This window comes from Pseudophryne corroboree, chromosome 5, assembly GCF_028390025.1.
Source record: "Pseudophryne corroboree isolate aPseCor3 chromosome 5, aPseCor3.hap2, whole genome shotgun sequence".
NCBI classification, from domain to species: Eukaryota; Metazoa; Chordata; class Amphibia; order Anura; family Myobatrachidae; genus Pseudophryne; species Pseudophryne corroboree.
Window position 1 is genome coordinate 81014197 of NC_086448.1, and position 16942 is coordinate 81031138.

Consider the following 16942-nt stretch of genomic DNA (forward strand, 5'->3'; position numbering starts at 1 on the left):
TCGATGGTGCGGGATGTTCTAAGACAAACCCGGACATTGGTGCATCTATGCATTCACCTTCTGGGAAAGATGGTAGCCGCTTACGAGGCGCTGCAGTATGGAAGGTTTCACGCAAGGACCTTCCAGCTGGTTCTGTTGGAAAAATGGTCCAGATCGCATCTTCCCATGCACCAGAGGATCCGTCTGTCGCCAAAAGCCAGGATTTCTCTTCTGTGGTGGCTTCAGACTTCTCACCTGATTGAGGGGCGAAGGTTCGGGATTCAAAATTGGATTCTGCAAACCACAGACGCAAGCCTCAGAGGTTGGGGAGCAGTCACCCAGGGGGAACAGTTCCAAGGAAAATGGTCAAGTCAGGAAGCCATTCTTCCAATCAACATTCTGGAACTAAGGGCCATATACAATGCCCTTCTACAGGCATCGCATCTTCTTCAAGCCATTCAGGTTCAGTCGGACAATGTGACGGCAGTAACGTACATAAACTGACAAGGCGGAACGAAGAGCTGGGCAGCAATGTCAGAGGTAACAAGGATTGTCCTCTGGGCAGAAAGACACACTGTGGTGTTGACCACGATCTTCATTCTGGGAGTAGACAACTGGGAAACAGACATCCTCAGCATACATGACCTCCACCCAGGAGAGTGGGGCCTTCACCCGGAGGTGTTCGAGTGCTTGAAACGTTGGTGGGGAATGCCACAAAACGACATGATGGCCTCTCGTCTCAACAAGAAGCTCCAACGGTTTTGTTCCAGGTCGAGGAACCCGCAAGCAGTGGCGGTGGACGCTCTGGATGACTCCATGGGTCTACCAGATGGTTTTCGTGTTTCCAAAACTCCCATTGATCCCAAAGATTCTCAAAAGATTAAAAAGGTTCAAGCAATTCTCATTGCTCCGGACTGGCCAAGAATGGCCTGGTATGCGGATCTACTGGAGATGCTCCTAGAGGAACAGAGCACAAGTAGACACTCGCTTAGGTTAGAGGGAGGAGATTCCGCACATTGCGGCGTAAAGGTTTTTTCACAGTAAGGACAATACGTGTTTGGAATTTCCTGCCTGAGGGAGTTGTAATGGCGGACTCAGTCAACACCTTTAAGAATGGGTTAGATAAATTCCTAATGGATAAGGATATCCAGGGTTATGATGCATAGTCACGCACTATAGTTACTATAAAAAGAGGAATAAAACACAACGGCTGACATCAGCATCAGACAAAATTTAGACCAAAATAATCCTGCATAGGAGACCACAAATAGGTTGAACTCGATGGACAAATTGTCTTTTTCAACCTTTGATACTATATTACTATGTTACTATGTAGGACCAGTCTTCGCGAGGATCTTCTCCAATAGGGGCCGTTCGTCTATCAAGACTTATCACGGCTATGTTTGACAGCATGGAGGCGGAGCGTCAAATTTTAGCCCGGAAAGGGATCCCGGATAGGGTTATTCCAAGCCAGAAAGGGGGTAACGTCTAAACATTACCACCATATTTGGAAAAAATATGTCTTTTGGTGTGAGTACAGGAATTTCAACTGGGACGTTTTCTCCTTTTTCTGCAGTCAGGTGTGGATGTGGGCCTACGTTTGGGCTTCATAAAAGTCCAGATTTCGGCCTTATCCATTTTCTTCCAGAAACAATTGACTTCTCTCTCTGAGGTTCAGACATTTTTGAAGGGGGTTCTGCACATCCAACCGCCCTTTGTGCCTCCTACTGCACCTTGGGATCTCAACATGGTGTTGCAGTTCCTGCAATCGGAATGGTTTGAGCCTTTACAGGACGTTGACATCAAGTTTCTTACATTGTAGGCCATCATGCTGTTGGCCTTGGTTTCTGCGAGGCGTGTGTTGGAGTTTGGGGCAGTGTCTCACAAAAGCCCATATTTTATTTTTCATGAAGATAGGGCTGAACTCAGAACTCGTCAGCAATTTCGTCTAAAGGTGGTTTCGGCGTTTCATATCAACCAACCTATTGTGGTTCCGGTGGTTATCGACACCTCTGCTACTTCAAAGTCCTTGGATGTTGTAAGGGCTTTGAAGATCTATGTGAAGCGAACAGCTCGTCACAGAAAATCTGACTCGCTGTTTGTTCTCTATGAATCCAATAAAATTGGGTGTCCTGCTTCAAAGCAGACAATTGCATGCTGGATCAGGCTTACTATCCAGCATGCTTATTCCACGGCAGGTTTGGCGTGTCCAAAATCTGTACAGGCCCACTCTACTAGATAGGTGGTTCCTGGGCGGCTGCCCAGGGTGTCTCGGCTTTACAGCTCTGCCGAGCAGCTACTTGGTCAGGTTTGAACACGTTTGCTAAGTTCTACAAGTTCGATACTTTGGCTTCTGAGCACCTTCAGTTTGGTAAATCAGTTCTGCAGGAACCTCAGCACTCTCCCACCCGGTTTGGGAGCTTTGGTACATCCCCATGGTACTAATGTGGACCCCAGTATCCTCTAGGACATAAGAGAAAATAGGATTTTAATTACCTACCAGTAAATCCTTTTCTCGTAGTCCGTAGAGGATACTGGGCGCCCGCCCAGTGCTTCATTTCTTCCTGCACTGTTACTTGGTTAAGTATTGCTGGTTCAGCAGTTGCTGTTCCTGGTTTAAAGTTTGGTTAGCTTGGCTTACCTCTAGTTTGTGTGTGCTGGTTTGGAATCTCACCACTATCCTTTTATATCCTTCTCTCAAAGCATGTCCGTCTCCTCGGGCACAGTTTCCTAGACTGAGTCTGGTAAGAGGGGCATAGAGGGAGGAGCCAGCCCACACAATCAATTTCTTTAAGTGCCCATGGCTCCTAGTGGACCCGTCTATACCCCATGGTACTAATGTGGACCCCAGTATCCTCTACGGACTACAGAAAAGGATTTACCGGTAGGTAATTAAAATCCTATTATCTTACTCATTGAAACAGGTGCCACAAGGACAGCAGGCAGAGCCCACACATCCAAGCTCTGGCAAGCAAACAAATGGTAAGTCAGAGCTAACCTGTACAAAATTAAGGACTTACCCTTCTCATCAATGTAAATGCTGAGTCCGTGAGGGTTAAATGTAGAAATGTCAAACCCTTTGCTGATACTCAGTGGAGTCGGATGCAGCTCTTCGTCATTCAGATCTACCAGTAATATTTCTGCGGGTCTGTCAGGTGCAAAGCTCTTCACACTAGGATGTTTCATTCCCTTTAAAGATACATAAATACACCTATAAATGGCCAGCAGATATCTGGACAGAGGAGGAAATGTACTAATTGTATCACTTGAGAGATGAATGCAGAATATGTCAGGAGCTACAGTACATCCCACTGAAGGAGACCTGGGGATCCGACATTATCAGTGGTGGATTTTACCTATGGGATGCAGGACAGCAGCCCCCCAGGTAAAATCTGCCACCCAGCTCAGTGAGCCAGATGCTGTCTGTGACTGCACTGGCTTCACTGTGACTGGCAGTGACTTCCTATTGGAAGTCTTATCTGTCAGTCACAGACACACAAGGCCATCCGATTGGGAGGTGTTTCCTTCCTCTGGGACTGTCAGATCAGCCTGTGATAAGCAGAGAGCTGGCTATAGGAAGCCACTCCCTGCCTTTGGTGCAGCTCAATCTGATCTGGTTTCCATGGACTGCAACCAATGCAGTCCATAGCAGCCTGGGGTTTGCGCATGCACAGTTGCACCACCGCATCTGCGCATGCACCTGCCGGAACCATTGTGCAGCTGCAGGGACCCAGGGCTGGCTGTCTCCTCTCCACTGCTCAGCACAAGGGTAGCGACAGTCCTCCTAAACGGGAGGAAGGAGCCGCACAAGATAATAGAGGTACAAAAAAACAGACAGCTAGGGATGAGTTCTGGGGCAAGGAGTAGGAATTGGAGAGTTGTGGGGGTGGGGGTGGGAGAAGAGCTCTCAATGATCCTCTATATACATGAGCACAGAGTATAAGGCTCGCTAAAAGGGACAGTAAAACTTTAGAAGCGCTTGAGGCATGTATATTGCTAGGGGCAGAAAAAGAGATGAGACACCTATCTAAGAGTATACATAATAAAAAGACCTCAACCATCCACATAATTTATGGGAGTAAAATGTATTATTAATTATTACATGAGTGGGTGGGTCTCTATTTGTCAGCAGCTTTGACAAACCGCTCTTTTGAAATGATAATCAGCAAGTTGTATTGTACTTTGTGGATCTGTTCAGAGAAACACAGGTGGATATATTTGATTGCTGGGATGTTTGTTATTCCACCAGTCCTGGAGATCTATAAAATATACACTGCTGGTATGGCGTAATGACAAGTTTGAGAATTACAGTACAAGAAAACAGTAGATGCACAATAGAATATTAATACGGCAAAGAGAACAGGGAACTGAAAATGTTTGCGCTCCAGAGATTTGCAGAATGCTATAGGAACTTAGGGAATAGATTTTCTTTTCTCTTAGCACAGGAAGGAACATTGCACACTACTTCATTTCACTGCTCCGATGTTCTCATAAATGACTCCAGTAAGAACAAAACAGGTAAAAAATTACATTTATAGACTAATTTAGCAATTTTGATATTCTAATGTCCTGACTGACATTAACTAACTTCCCAAAAGTAGTAACATGTCAGAAAGAAATACAACAGCAATTGAAAGGATATTTATCTTTATTGAAGCAGGTTGGTAGTTCCAAATAAAAGATTTAAGCAGAATGTGTTGGGGACTCTAGTGGCTGAGTGTTGGACCCCATTGCTGAACCGTGCCAATTTGTTTGTAAATTTACACTCCAGGGCAGAATAGTCTCAGTATAACCTTGAAATGCTGCAAATTAGTCTCCATAATAGCAAAAATCAGCTATGCAAGTATTCTCATTCAAAAAAGACCCAACCAAAAAATAAAAAATATTAATAATAATAATAATATTTAAAAATATATATATATAATCCCAGTCTGCCAGTTTTACAGCTTTATTAATGATTCAAAGAAAGGGATTTATATAAAGGTCATTATAACCTGGAGTTTATGTCAATAGAGGAACACAAATGTCCTTTGATATAAATGTAAAGTGATGTTTACTGTAACCGTACTGTTGTGTGTGCATGTGAATAGAATAATTTCTTATTCAATAATGCGGCTATTTGAGCATTGTAATTACAGCTAATCTAATAGTATTTTGTGAGTTAGTTTCCTGTTTGGTGGAAGTTGCAGTAAGACTAGAAATGGATTCACAACCAATATGAGACGATTACTCCTAGTAACCTCCCTGAATAACGCTTAAATAGTTTCTAGTAGTAATTTTATTAGTAACTGTGAATAATTCGGATTTAGGGGGTCATTCCGAGTTGATAGCTAGCTAAAAATGTTTGCTGCGCAGCGTTTACATGAAAAAGCAGCACTTCTGTGCATGCGTATGCGGCACAATGCGCACGCGCGATGAACTTTCACAACGGGCTAAGTAATTTTACACAAGGTCTAGCAATGCTTTTCAGTCACAATGGCAGCCGCAGAATGATTGACAGGAAAGGGGCGTTTCTGGGTGTCAACTGACAGTTTTCAGGGAGTGTTTGAAAAAATGCAGGCGTGCCAGGAAAAACGCAGGCGTGTCTGGGAGAACGCAGGCATGGCTGGCCGAACGCAGGGCGTGTTTGTGACGTCAAATCCGGAACTGAACAGTTTGAAGTGATCGCAAGCTAGGAGTAGGTTTGGAGCTACTCTGAAACTGCACATTTTTTTTTTTAGTCACTCTGCGATCCTTTCGGTCGCACTTCTGCTAAGCTTAAATACACTCCCAGAGGGCGGCGGCTTAGCGTTTGCACAGCTGCTAAAAACAGCGATCAACTCGGAATGACCCCCTTAGTGCTACACCAGTCTCCCATTCCCTGAGACACTGGCATCGTGCTTTGTAATGTGTGTATAGATATTTATCAAGAAAAAATGTGTACTTACAGAGCTGATGAAGGCCAGTCCGTTAGGGCTAATTTCTATGTCTTCTGACCCAAACTCTGCAAAATAATTAGTATAAACCATCAGAGATTTAACACAACTGGATATTCCTGAACTGAAGTAGTCTTTGATATTAGTGGTTCAAATGGTGGGGGACACTAACTACGGTCGTCTAGTTAAACTCTAATACTGGGGGGGGGGGTTAAAATACATTTGTTCCAAACCACTTCTCTGCATATAATAGGTTCTCATACTTACAAGTATACACGATTTTCTGTACTTATTGACTGTATACCTTGCTTTTGCAAAAAGTTTAGGGATAGGATGTCCCCAAGCCTGGTACTTTATCCTGGACAGTAAAAGGGCCAACAGACAGTATAGTCTACTATCACAGTAGAAGATGCATAGGCTAATGAGCAGTGTGGGGGATTACTTAGACATACCTATTCCTTTCAGTAGCTGGCACTTGATAAGCTCTATAGGTTCTGCCACACTGAATGGTTTAGTTCGATGACTGCAAAAATTAGATAAAAGTGAATTAGCACATACAGTAATACACACAGACTCAACACGTTTCCAGCATGTGCAGTAAATTAGTAGTTATCTGCTACTTATATGTCTTTAAAACTCCCCTCCCCTGCCAATATCCAATTAGTGAGATTGTGAACAGTTGGGGAATTGTAGCAGGAAGATCAAATTTATTATATAATAAATAATATAAATAATATATTTAATGTAAATAATGGAGTACTGAGGTTAGACATACTTTGATTGTAAACATAGGATAATGTATCCCTTATTGTAAATAATTCTGGATACTAATATGGTTATAGAATTAAAAATAAAAAAAAGATAATTATTCCCAATACAGTAAAAAAAAAAAAAAAATGTTTTATAGTAAGTGGCATAGAAAACATGAAGAGGTGTATATATGTGGACTCTGTGTAAAATATATCCATAGGCAGTGTCGGACTGAGGCATGTAGGGCCAGGGCCGGTGCAAGGTTTCTCAACACCCTAGGCAAATCTTCAGAGCACCCTGCCCCCCTTCCCCCCAATATCCAGCCTCTCCGGTGAAAAAGTGTGGAGGTTCCACAGCCACCGCTTGATAAATGTGAGTTAGTGCAGCACTAAAGAATATTTTCCTCACATAGGATATTCAATAAGCTCCAAAGAAATATCGGGTACGAAAAACTAAAGTTTTTCATGATTGTTTACAGATGTTTCTCTGATATTTTTTTGGGGGGTATCCAATTAGGTCACACGAAAAAAAAATTCTACTGAAAACACACAGGTTCAGTGAAACCTGTGTGTTTTCGCTAGAAACAGACCCGTTTTTGGATGAAAACTGGGCTGTTTTGTGGGATTCGGTTTCGCCTGCCTAAGGAGGCAGGTGAAACAAAATCCCTGATAAGCCGCGGCTCATGACGGCTTATTGGGGCTAACTGAATAGCTCCCGGCGACACAATTGAATACTAGTTATAGAATTTAACAGCAGATAAGAACCATATACCCCATCCAATCTGCTATTTAGGGTTAGGGGCTAGAGTATTAGGGTTAGGTTAGAGGTTTAGGATCAGGGTATTAGGGTTAGTTTGGGGGATTGGGTTAGGGTATTAGGGATAGGATATTAGGGCTGGTTTGTCAGTTTTGGTTAAGGTATTACGGTTAAGGGTTATGATTAGGGAGAGGTTTGGAGATATATATAGTCTATTGTCGTAATGCCCAGGTGCCATCCGTATAAAGGCGTAACAGACAGTGGCACTCAGGGTATTGTGTTGTAGAAAAATTATATTCAAACAAGTTGCATCAAATCGCCAATGTTTCGGGGTTCATATCCCCTTTGTCGAGGTGTGTGGGCACCCTGAGTGCTGCTACACCTATATATATATATATATATATATATATACATACACACAAATTTAGGAGAGCATCATCAGGGGTGGTTGTTCCCTGAAAAGAAGGAGGTTGGATCAATTGTGTAAAATCAAGTCCATGTTAGACATACCAGGATCACAGGGTTTTGACAAAAATGTATTACTGTTATTTCAATATGTTGCATGGATTAGGGATTACCGTTCCAGTTTTTATTTAATCTTCATGGAATAGCAGTGTGTTGTTGCTGGAAAGCAGATATTTCAGCGTGTGAGTAATGTAATGTACTGTAGACGTTGTTCTTACCAGGGAGACAGCGTGACATTGCCACTCACCAGTGCTAGTGCTCTGGCAGGCTTGCTGTGTGAGTCAGATCTGGCTAGGGTTGCTGTGGTGGCCAGATTGTTGACATGGTGGCGCCGACGGCACAGTGAGGGGAAGCAGCGAACTCCCAGGTCACCAGAATGAGCCCATACAGCATCCCGGGTGAAGGTGCCGCCCACCACCTCCTCCTCCAGCAGCTACGTAGATGACTTGTGGATCAGGCATGGGGAGCGGATCTTCTCGCCAGTCACCGGGGCGGGCAAAAGAGCAGTGCAGGATGGGGAGGCGGGGACAGGCTATGGACACACTGCCCTGCTCCGGCTCGCCAGATCCGACACCAGGTGATCGGAGCAGGCACCTCACAACCCAGGGAGCGGGCGCCTCACATCCAACACCGCTGCGCATATCCTGTAACATCCTTCATTTTTTTGTTCCATTCTGCACCGCCCTGTAAGTGCCGGCGCCCATAGGCAACTGCCTAAAGCTGCCTAGTGGTGACGCCGGCCCTGTGTAGGGCCCACCGGGGGAATGCAGTGGTAGGGGCCCATGTTTAAGGGTGTGGCCAGTCTGCAGAGGCGGTGTGGCCTGTCACCTCATTGGTTTGACTAACCATTAGAGAGTAGACCGTCTGGGCCCCTTCATAAATATATACAGTAAATTAATCTGCTGCATGCATGATAAATACCAGATTAATAACAACAATGCACTGTAGAAAATGCACCATAGTCCTGTATAACATAACATATGTATAATGTATAATTCAAGCGCACAGTCTGGAACCTGATTCTTAAAACAAAGGTGGGCCCCCAGGCAGTAGGGCCCAGCGTGCGTTGGTTTCACCTGTACCCCTGTGGGCCAGTCCAAGCCTGTCCATAGGTGAAGCTTGAAGACATGGTAACTGGACAAGTGTATGCTATGGCACCCCCTCCCGGGTAATAGTAATGACCCTTAATAGTAGCAGCATTTCTCAAACATTTTTCAACATGCCCCTTACACATCCTCCTTGCACATCTACAGACACCACCATGCACACCAACCTGCCTTCTTCCCATATTCACCCCTACACAACATGAACTCCCTGCACAACATCAGTCTGACCAGGATGTAGTTATGTGACCGGCGGTCTCCTGACTGGCAATACCGGCACCTACATCCCGCCCACTCACAAATCCTGACAGTCGGCATGCCGACTAACAGGGACTATTCCCACTTGTGGCTGTCCACGACACCCATAGAGTGGGAACAGAACCTGTGGCAAGCGAAGCTCACCACCGAGCCTGCAAGGGGTTTCGCTGCGCTCACCCCAGCCCTGCCGGGTATCTCGTTGCCAGGCTCCAGGCGTCGATATGGTGATCGGCGGTCTCAGGACCGCCGGTCATGCAGTACCAACCCGTCTGACTAGCCCTGCACACCAACATCCCCCCTTCACATATTCACTCTTATACAACATGCCCTCACTGCCCAATAGCTGTCTGACCACCCCCTGCACCAACATCCCCCCTTCACATATTCACTCCTATACAACATGCCCTCACTGCCCAATATCTGTCTGACCACCCCCTGCACCAACATCCCCCCTTCACATATTCACTCCTATACAACATGCCCTCAAAGCCCAATATCTGTCTGACCACCCTCTGCACACCAACATCCCCCCTTTACATATTCACCCCTACACAACATGCCCTCACTGCCCAATATCTGTCTGACTACCCTCTGCACACCAACATCCCCCCTTCACATATTCATTCCTGTACAACATGCCCTCACTGCCCAATATCTGTCTGACCACCCTCTGCACACCAACATCCCCCCTTCACATATTCACCCCTACACAACATGCCCTCACTGCCCAATATCTGTCTGGCCACCCCCTGCACCAACATCCCCCCTTCACATATTCACTCCTATACAACATGCCCTCACTGCCCAATATCTGTCTGACCACCCTCTGCACCAACATCCCCCCTTCACATATTCACTCCTATACAACATGCCCTCACTGCCCAATCTCTGTCTGACCACCCCCTGCACCAACATCCCCCCTTCACATATTCACTCCTACACAACTTGCCCTCACTGCCCAATATCTGTCTGACCACCCCCTGCACCAACATCCCCCCTTCACATATTCACTCCTATACAACATGCCCTCACTGCCCAATATCTGTCTGACCACCCCCTGCACCAACATCCCCCCTTCACATATTCACTCCTATACAACATGCCCTCACTGCCCAATATCTGTCTGACCACCCTCTGCACCAACATCCCCCCTTCACATATTCACTCCTATACAACATGCCCTCACTGCCCAATATCTGTCTGACCACCCCCTGCACACCAACATGACCCCCCCCCCCCCTGCACAGCATGGTTGAATCATACAGTGGGTGTGGCTGAGTCACGTTGGGGCGTCGATCTTGTTCCTGCTGATAATGTCGATATTATCTTAGACTGAAAAGCTATACTTCTAGATACATTATTACCGTGGAGCCGTTATGGCCGCTGGACTGACTGCACGTGCTACGCACTTTGTACGCTATTTGCGTACAGAGTCCCGCACGTGGTACGTACTTGGCGTACACACGCCGCGCTGAGTGTACAGAGTATGCTCAGCGTGCGCACACACAATGGATAACCTTTAAACCTTGTTAATGATACAATGTAATGATATGCTTACACTTTAAACCCTTAACAGCGAAGTACTGTAATGATGTAATACCTTTAAACCTCAAGTAGCGCTGGCGGTACAAAGTACCCGCAGTGCGTACACCTTATCAATGCTTATACACCTTATACAGATAAACCTACTTTAAAACCCTTGCAGGAAAGTGAAAACACAACACTGATTTGTAGTTGCAACCACAGGGTTCTAAGGCCACAGTGGATTAATTCCAAAAGGTGAAACAATACAAATCATACACTACAGGCTAACAAGTAAATCTAAACAGAATAATGGCTACAGAGAATGTACATACTTGAGAATGTTCGCAAGCGCAACCCGGCCGGTCCTCCGCTGGTTATACAGATAGCGTTCAGAGTCTTCTGACCGGCCAGGCAACAATGGGCTTTTTATACACAACATGCATACACAATACAATGGTCACTGTAATCTCATTGTCCATTGGACACAGGGATGTGTTTTTACATTACAGAAGAGGTCATAGGTGGATTTGAATAGGTGGGCGATGTCTTTCCCCAACTGCTCTTGTGGGTGGTATCCTCTGGATTCCCGCCGCATACATAATAAACAGTAAATACAGTTAATGTTCATATTCTACTTTTGTACATAACTATACGCAGGAACAAGCGATCTTTCTCTAACCAACACCGGAATGTTACCCTCAAAATACCCTACAGCTGGATACTAGCCATCACCTTCCAACCTTTATCTGACCCTTCCTATCATGCAAAGGCGAATCTCTCTGTCCAGGAACTGTTTAAACTATTAATACTCGCTGACATGGTCTAGGGGAGCTATATCTACAATGTACACTATTTGGGTTAAATATGTAATGTTCTAATAACCCTCTATGCGTTCACAAACTCTACCGTAAATGCGCATACCACGCGCTAAGGCGCATGGCCGTGAAAAGCTCCGTTACGCAAATTGCGGATATGTGCACGCATGGCAGACTGAGTGCACGCGCAGCGGGCATGTGCATGGGGTTAGTACAAGGCATATGCATTACAATATTTTTCGACTTTGACAGTCCACCCTTTGGCAGTCAACAATTACTGCCACTATCTAAACATTAAACAGAAAAATATACAATACAATCTCTATAAAATAATTGGATGGTAGGAGGAGAGGAGTAGGCGGGAAATGTATGACCTAGTGGGATAGTAAAAGCATGTATGTATGAAATCCATGTCTGAGGGGCATGTATCATTGTGCCGTACATGTTCTAGATAAGCTTCGAGGTATTGCAAAGTATACATTAAATCCTTCTCATCCCGTATTAAGGGTCTGTAAGTGGGCCAACAAACACTACCAAGCTCTTTTCGGCTTCTTGTTCCAACAAATGGGGTGCACATTTAGTTGATGATACTTGGATGGGGAACATATGTGAATGCTAATATATGGGTATTACCTATCGACTATGTGTGACACTACCTGAAGGTTGTAGAGATGAAGATAAGACACGTATCACAAATACATTCACATAACATTTGTGCAATCGTTCTTGGGTGTTGGTTGAAGTCTTGTCCGGATGGGTGTATCTTTGCCGTGAGTGTTAATCAAAGTCTTTAGAGTGTCCATCAAAGTCTTTTGAGTGTCCATCAAAGTCTTTTGAGTGTCCATCAAAGTCTTTTGAGTGTTCATCAAAGTCTTTAGAGTGTCCATCAAAGTCTTTTACGGATGGATGTATTTTTGCTTGAGGGAAAACAAAGGAGAAACGGGTGAAAGAAACGGATCGTGGAATCACGTCTTATCACAACATTGTCTCTATTGATGGGTCATAAATTAAATCAGTTGTTGTAACAATGCCCCCGCTCCTCAAACTCATCACTTTGGTTCTGCGCTTGCGCCGCGTTAAAATTCGAACACACCTAAATATCAAACCAATCATTATAACAACTCCCAGGATGCAAAGGAGGAACTTTCCTACACTCACGATAACATTTTGAGCCCATTCTCCTAAACCTGAGAACCAATTTCGTGGGTTCAACCATGAGACCCAGCCGGTCAGTTCATTACTCACAGCAGTAAGGGTAAGGTTGTGTCTCCTCCGGAACTCCCACTTCAATTGCAAGATATCGTCCATCTTTTGATCTATGACCTCGGTTGGGTCATCAGTGCTGTTTGTAATGTACGTGCAGCACTGTACACCATACTGAGTTGCCAAGGTGACACAGTACCCGCCTGTCACCGCTGTGATATAATTTAGAACCATCCTGTGCTGGATCAGTTCCGTTTTGTAAGCTTGCAATTCCCTCCCTGTATACCTGAAGGTGTCATCATACATCTCGGTGATATTATCTATCAGGTTCGCTAGCGCATGAATATACCTATAATGTATGATTCCTCTGGCGGTACGGGTGATATCTAACACGAGTAGGAATTGAATCCCGGTGGATTCGTGGATCAAATCAGAGGCTGCGTGCTCTGTCCTATCTATAAGGTGTCTCTTAACGATGTGTTCGTAGTGAGTGTGAGTGTAAGGAGCTTGAGCATTGCGGTGAACGTCTTTCATCTTATTATGGGTTATGGTCATTACTTCTGGCAACACTCTTCCAATGTAACACAATCCCTCTGAGTTTGGGGCAAGCCACTTATACGCCTTCCTCCCACATATGAAATATGCATCATCGGGGAGAACATATGGGACAGAATATGACATTACCATATTGCAAACCTTCCAAGTGAAAAATCCTATCCCTAACTCTCTCATCTGTTCAGTACACGTATCAGGCTGTATGATATGCGCACAGTATCCTGGTGATACTTCTCCAACCCGCATGGTCCTACTTCCTAGAGTATACCTGTACCAAAAATACCTTCCACCGTCGGCTATTTGGCGTATAAGTTCTGAGTCTACGGGCATTCTGTTGGCTCTGTGTGAAAATGCCATGGTTTGGTTATTCCATGTCACTTCCCAATTTCCCGGCTTTCGGGAATTGGAAATGTTGAAACATACTAAGGATCTATCCACATGATATTGGTGGAGCTTCAAACTAGGGGGCCTAGAAATATTAAATTTCTTGTCCACCGGTCTCCCACCCCTTAATTCAAGTACCTCATCTATTGTTAAAGTATACGGTACTAGTCCTGACTTGCTCTGACCTTGAGGTACTTGTGAGCACACCCAGCATTCTGTTTGGTTTAAAACCTTGCCCACTAATGAGTGATAATCACTCAATGGATGACGGTCCATGTTGATATTAAGGCTGTACTGACATCTCTGGATGCACCCGTCCTCAACTATATTTTCACAGTTTCTACAAATACAATTTTCCTCAGCTAATAACCCTTCACAGTGCCTCCTAGTTTCTTGACTACCAGATCGTTTTCTGATACTCGCCTTTGCTCGATGGATGTGTTGCTCTTGGAATTCTACAAATCCGTCCCTGTCATCAGAACCCATTCCAGATCCTTTCTCGACCTCTCTGGTACTCTCACCGAAATAGACTGCTCTGGTCAACAACAGGGTCAACAGGAAAACCCGGAATGCAGTCTCTTGGGGTAAGTCCATCTCGCTAAGGGAAGAGAAAAAGGAGCAAGGAAGGGGGGAAAGGAGGGTAATGGGAGATGGAGAAAATAATAAAAAGGAAAAAGAAATTTGATGCGACAACCGCCTCTGGTCTTGTAGTTCTCTGTGCTCAGGTGCTGTGACAACAGTCCTGCCTCTCAACCTTCCCGGAACAGGCACTCCAGTGATACGATTTCCTCTACACTCTGCTCTTTGTCACGGGCTTTCTCTGTGTCAGCGACCTTCTTACAGTGGGACGAGTGGACCCAAGTCTCTCTCTCGGCAACCTTCAATGCTGTCGTGCTGGTTAGTAAGACTTGGTACGGTCCTTCCCACTGGTCAATAAGGCAACCTGAGCGTAGAAAATTTCGAATCATTACATAATCCCCAGGTTCAATGTCATGACAATTATTGTTTGGTAGGTCAGGAATCACCAGCTTTAGATTGCTGTTTTGATTCCTCAACTGCTGGCTCATCTTAACCATATATTTTACAGTCATCTCATTATTGCATTTCAAATCATCCTGGGGGTCAATCATTACATGGGGTTGTCGACCAAAAAGAATCTCAAAGGGTGATAGGTTAAGGGGGGACCTGGGAGTGGTTCTGATGCTGTACAATACAAGTGGCAAAGCTTCTGGCCATAACAATCCAGTTTCAGCCATCACTTTGCTCAGCTTGTTCTTAATAGTGCTGTTTACTCTTTCCACTTTCGCACTCGCCTGTGGGCGGTACGGAGTATGCAGCTTACTATTAATTCCCATTAGTTTGCACATAACCTGAAAGACTTCACCTGTAAAATGGGTACCCCTATCGCTTTCAATTATCCTAGGGATACCATATCTGCACACAAATTCCTGCACGATTTTCTTTGCAGTAAACGTAGCAGTATTTGTGGCAGCGGGGAACGCTTCTACCCAATTTGAAAACACGTCAATACAAACTAACACATACTTTAAATTTCTGCAGGGTGGCAACTGTATGAAATCAATTTGTATTACCTGGAAAGGGCCGTCTGTTGGCAGGATATGGGATGGTTCTGTTGGTATTGACTTTCCAATATTCTTCCTCAAGCAGATAAGACATGTCATTGCTCTCTTACCCGCATGAGAAGAGAATCCTGGCGCACACCAGTAGGCTCTCACCAGCTTACACATACCTTCTTTGCCCAGATGAGTCAGACCGTGTGCCGCCTCAGCTAAGCTTGAAAGATATGCTCTGGGGGCTACTGGCTTACCCTGTCCATCTGTCCAGAGTCCTGAGGACTCCTGGATATATCCTTTTGACCTCCAGACTGCCTTTTCCTGTGGAGAGCACAAATTTTGCATTTCACTTAATTTTTGTGTGTTGACGGTATTGAATACCATCAATTGTGTGATGTCTGTCTGTATGGGGGTGCTGGCTGCTGATTTAGCAGCTTCGTCTGCCCGGCTGTTACCAAGTGACACTGGGTCTTGACTGTAAGTGTGTGCTTTGCATTTGATAACAGCCACTCTGTCAGGTTCCTGTATCGCTGTTAGAAGCCTTTTTATATGGGATGCATGCGCTACAGGTGTGCCAGCTGCCGTCATGAAATTTCTGAGGCGCCATAGGGCCCCGAAATCATGCACTACTCCAAAGGCATACCTAGAATCTGTATATATATTGGCTGACTTACCCTTAGCCAATTCACACGCTCTGGTTAGGGCGACCAGCTCAGCAACTTGTGCTGAGTGCGGTGGGCCCAGGGGTTCAGCTTCTATGATACCTTTGTCATCTACGACTGCGTATCCAGTACACAAGTCTCCCGAGTCCGTCTTTCTGTGGCAACTACCGTCAGTGTAAAAAGTAAAATCTACGACTTCCAGTGGGTTGTCACTAATGTCGGGTCTTGCAGTGAAAGTTTGGTTCAGATATTCCATACAATCATGTGTGTCAGTGTCTGTACTAAATCCTCCTTCACCATCACTCTCATCCTCCACCCTTTGTGCCTGTCCAGGCATACCCGGGAGGTAAGTTGCAAGATTTAGTGCGCTGCATCTCTTTATGGTGATGTTTACAGGTGCCATTAGTGCTAATTCCCACCTTGTAAACCGTGCTGATGAGACATGTCTGGTTTGGGCAGAGTTCAGTAAGGCTGATACTGCATGAGGTGTATGGATGGTCAGGTTGTGTCCCAACACTACATCTTCGCTTTTACTCACTAGCAATGCTATCGCTGCAACACTTCGCAAGCATGTGGGGAGAGACCATGCTACGGTGTCCAACTGTGCACTGTAGTAAGCTACCGGCCTGCTGGCATCACCATGTCTCTGGGTTAGGACACCTGCCGCACACCCAGCACTTTCCGTACCGTACAACTCAAAAGGTTTTCCATAATCTGGCATGCCTAATGCAGGTGCCTGTGATAGGCATTGTTTAAGTCTCTCAAATGCCAGTTTGGACTCATCTGTGTGAGAGATCCGATCTGGTTTGTTCGAGGAGACCATTTCCTGCAAAGGTAAAGCCAGTATGGAGAACCCTGGGATCCAGTTTCGGCAGTACCCACACATTCCAAGGAAAGTGCGGATCTGCTGCTGGGTTTGTGGCAGAGTCATGTCGCGAATCGCCTGTATTCTATCAGCGGTGAGGTGTCTCAGTCCTTGTGTCAAGCAATGTCCCAAAT

The 16942-nt window shown here is 45.2% G+C and overlaps 1 protein-coding gene across 2 annotated transcripts in view; it reads right to left on the minus strand.

Moving 5' to 3' along the window:
- LOC134927232 (serum paraoxonase/arylesterase 2-like) overlaps positions 1-16942 on the minus strand; it is an 88677-nt gene that overhangs the window by 56781 nt on the left and 14954 nt on the right. For both annotated transcript variants that reach the window (XM_063921408.1, XM_063921407.1), the window contains exons 2-4: positions 6347-6417; positions 5907-5962; positions 3000-3168 (exon numbers count right to left, since the gene is read on the minus strand). In XM_063921408.1, the coding sequence (XP_063777478.1) occupies positions 3000-3168; positions 5907-5962; positions 6347-6417 (296 nt within the window). The remainder of the gene's footprint in view (positions 1-2999; positions 3169-5906; positions 5963-6346; positions 6418-16942) is intronic.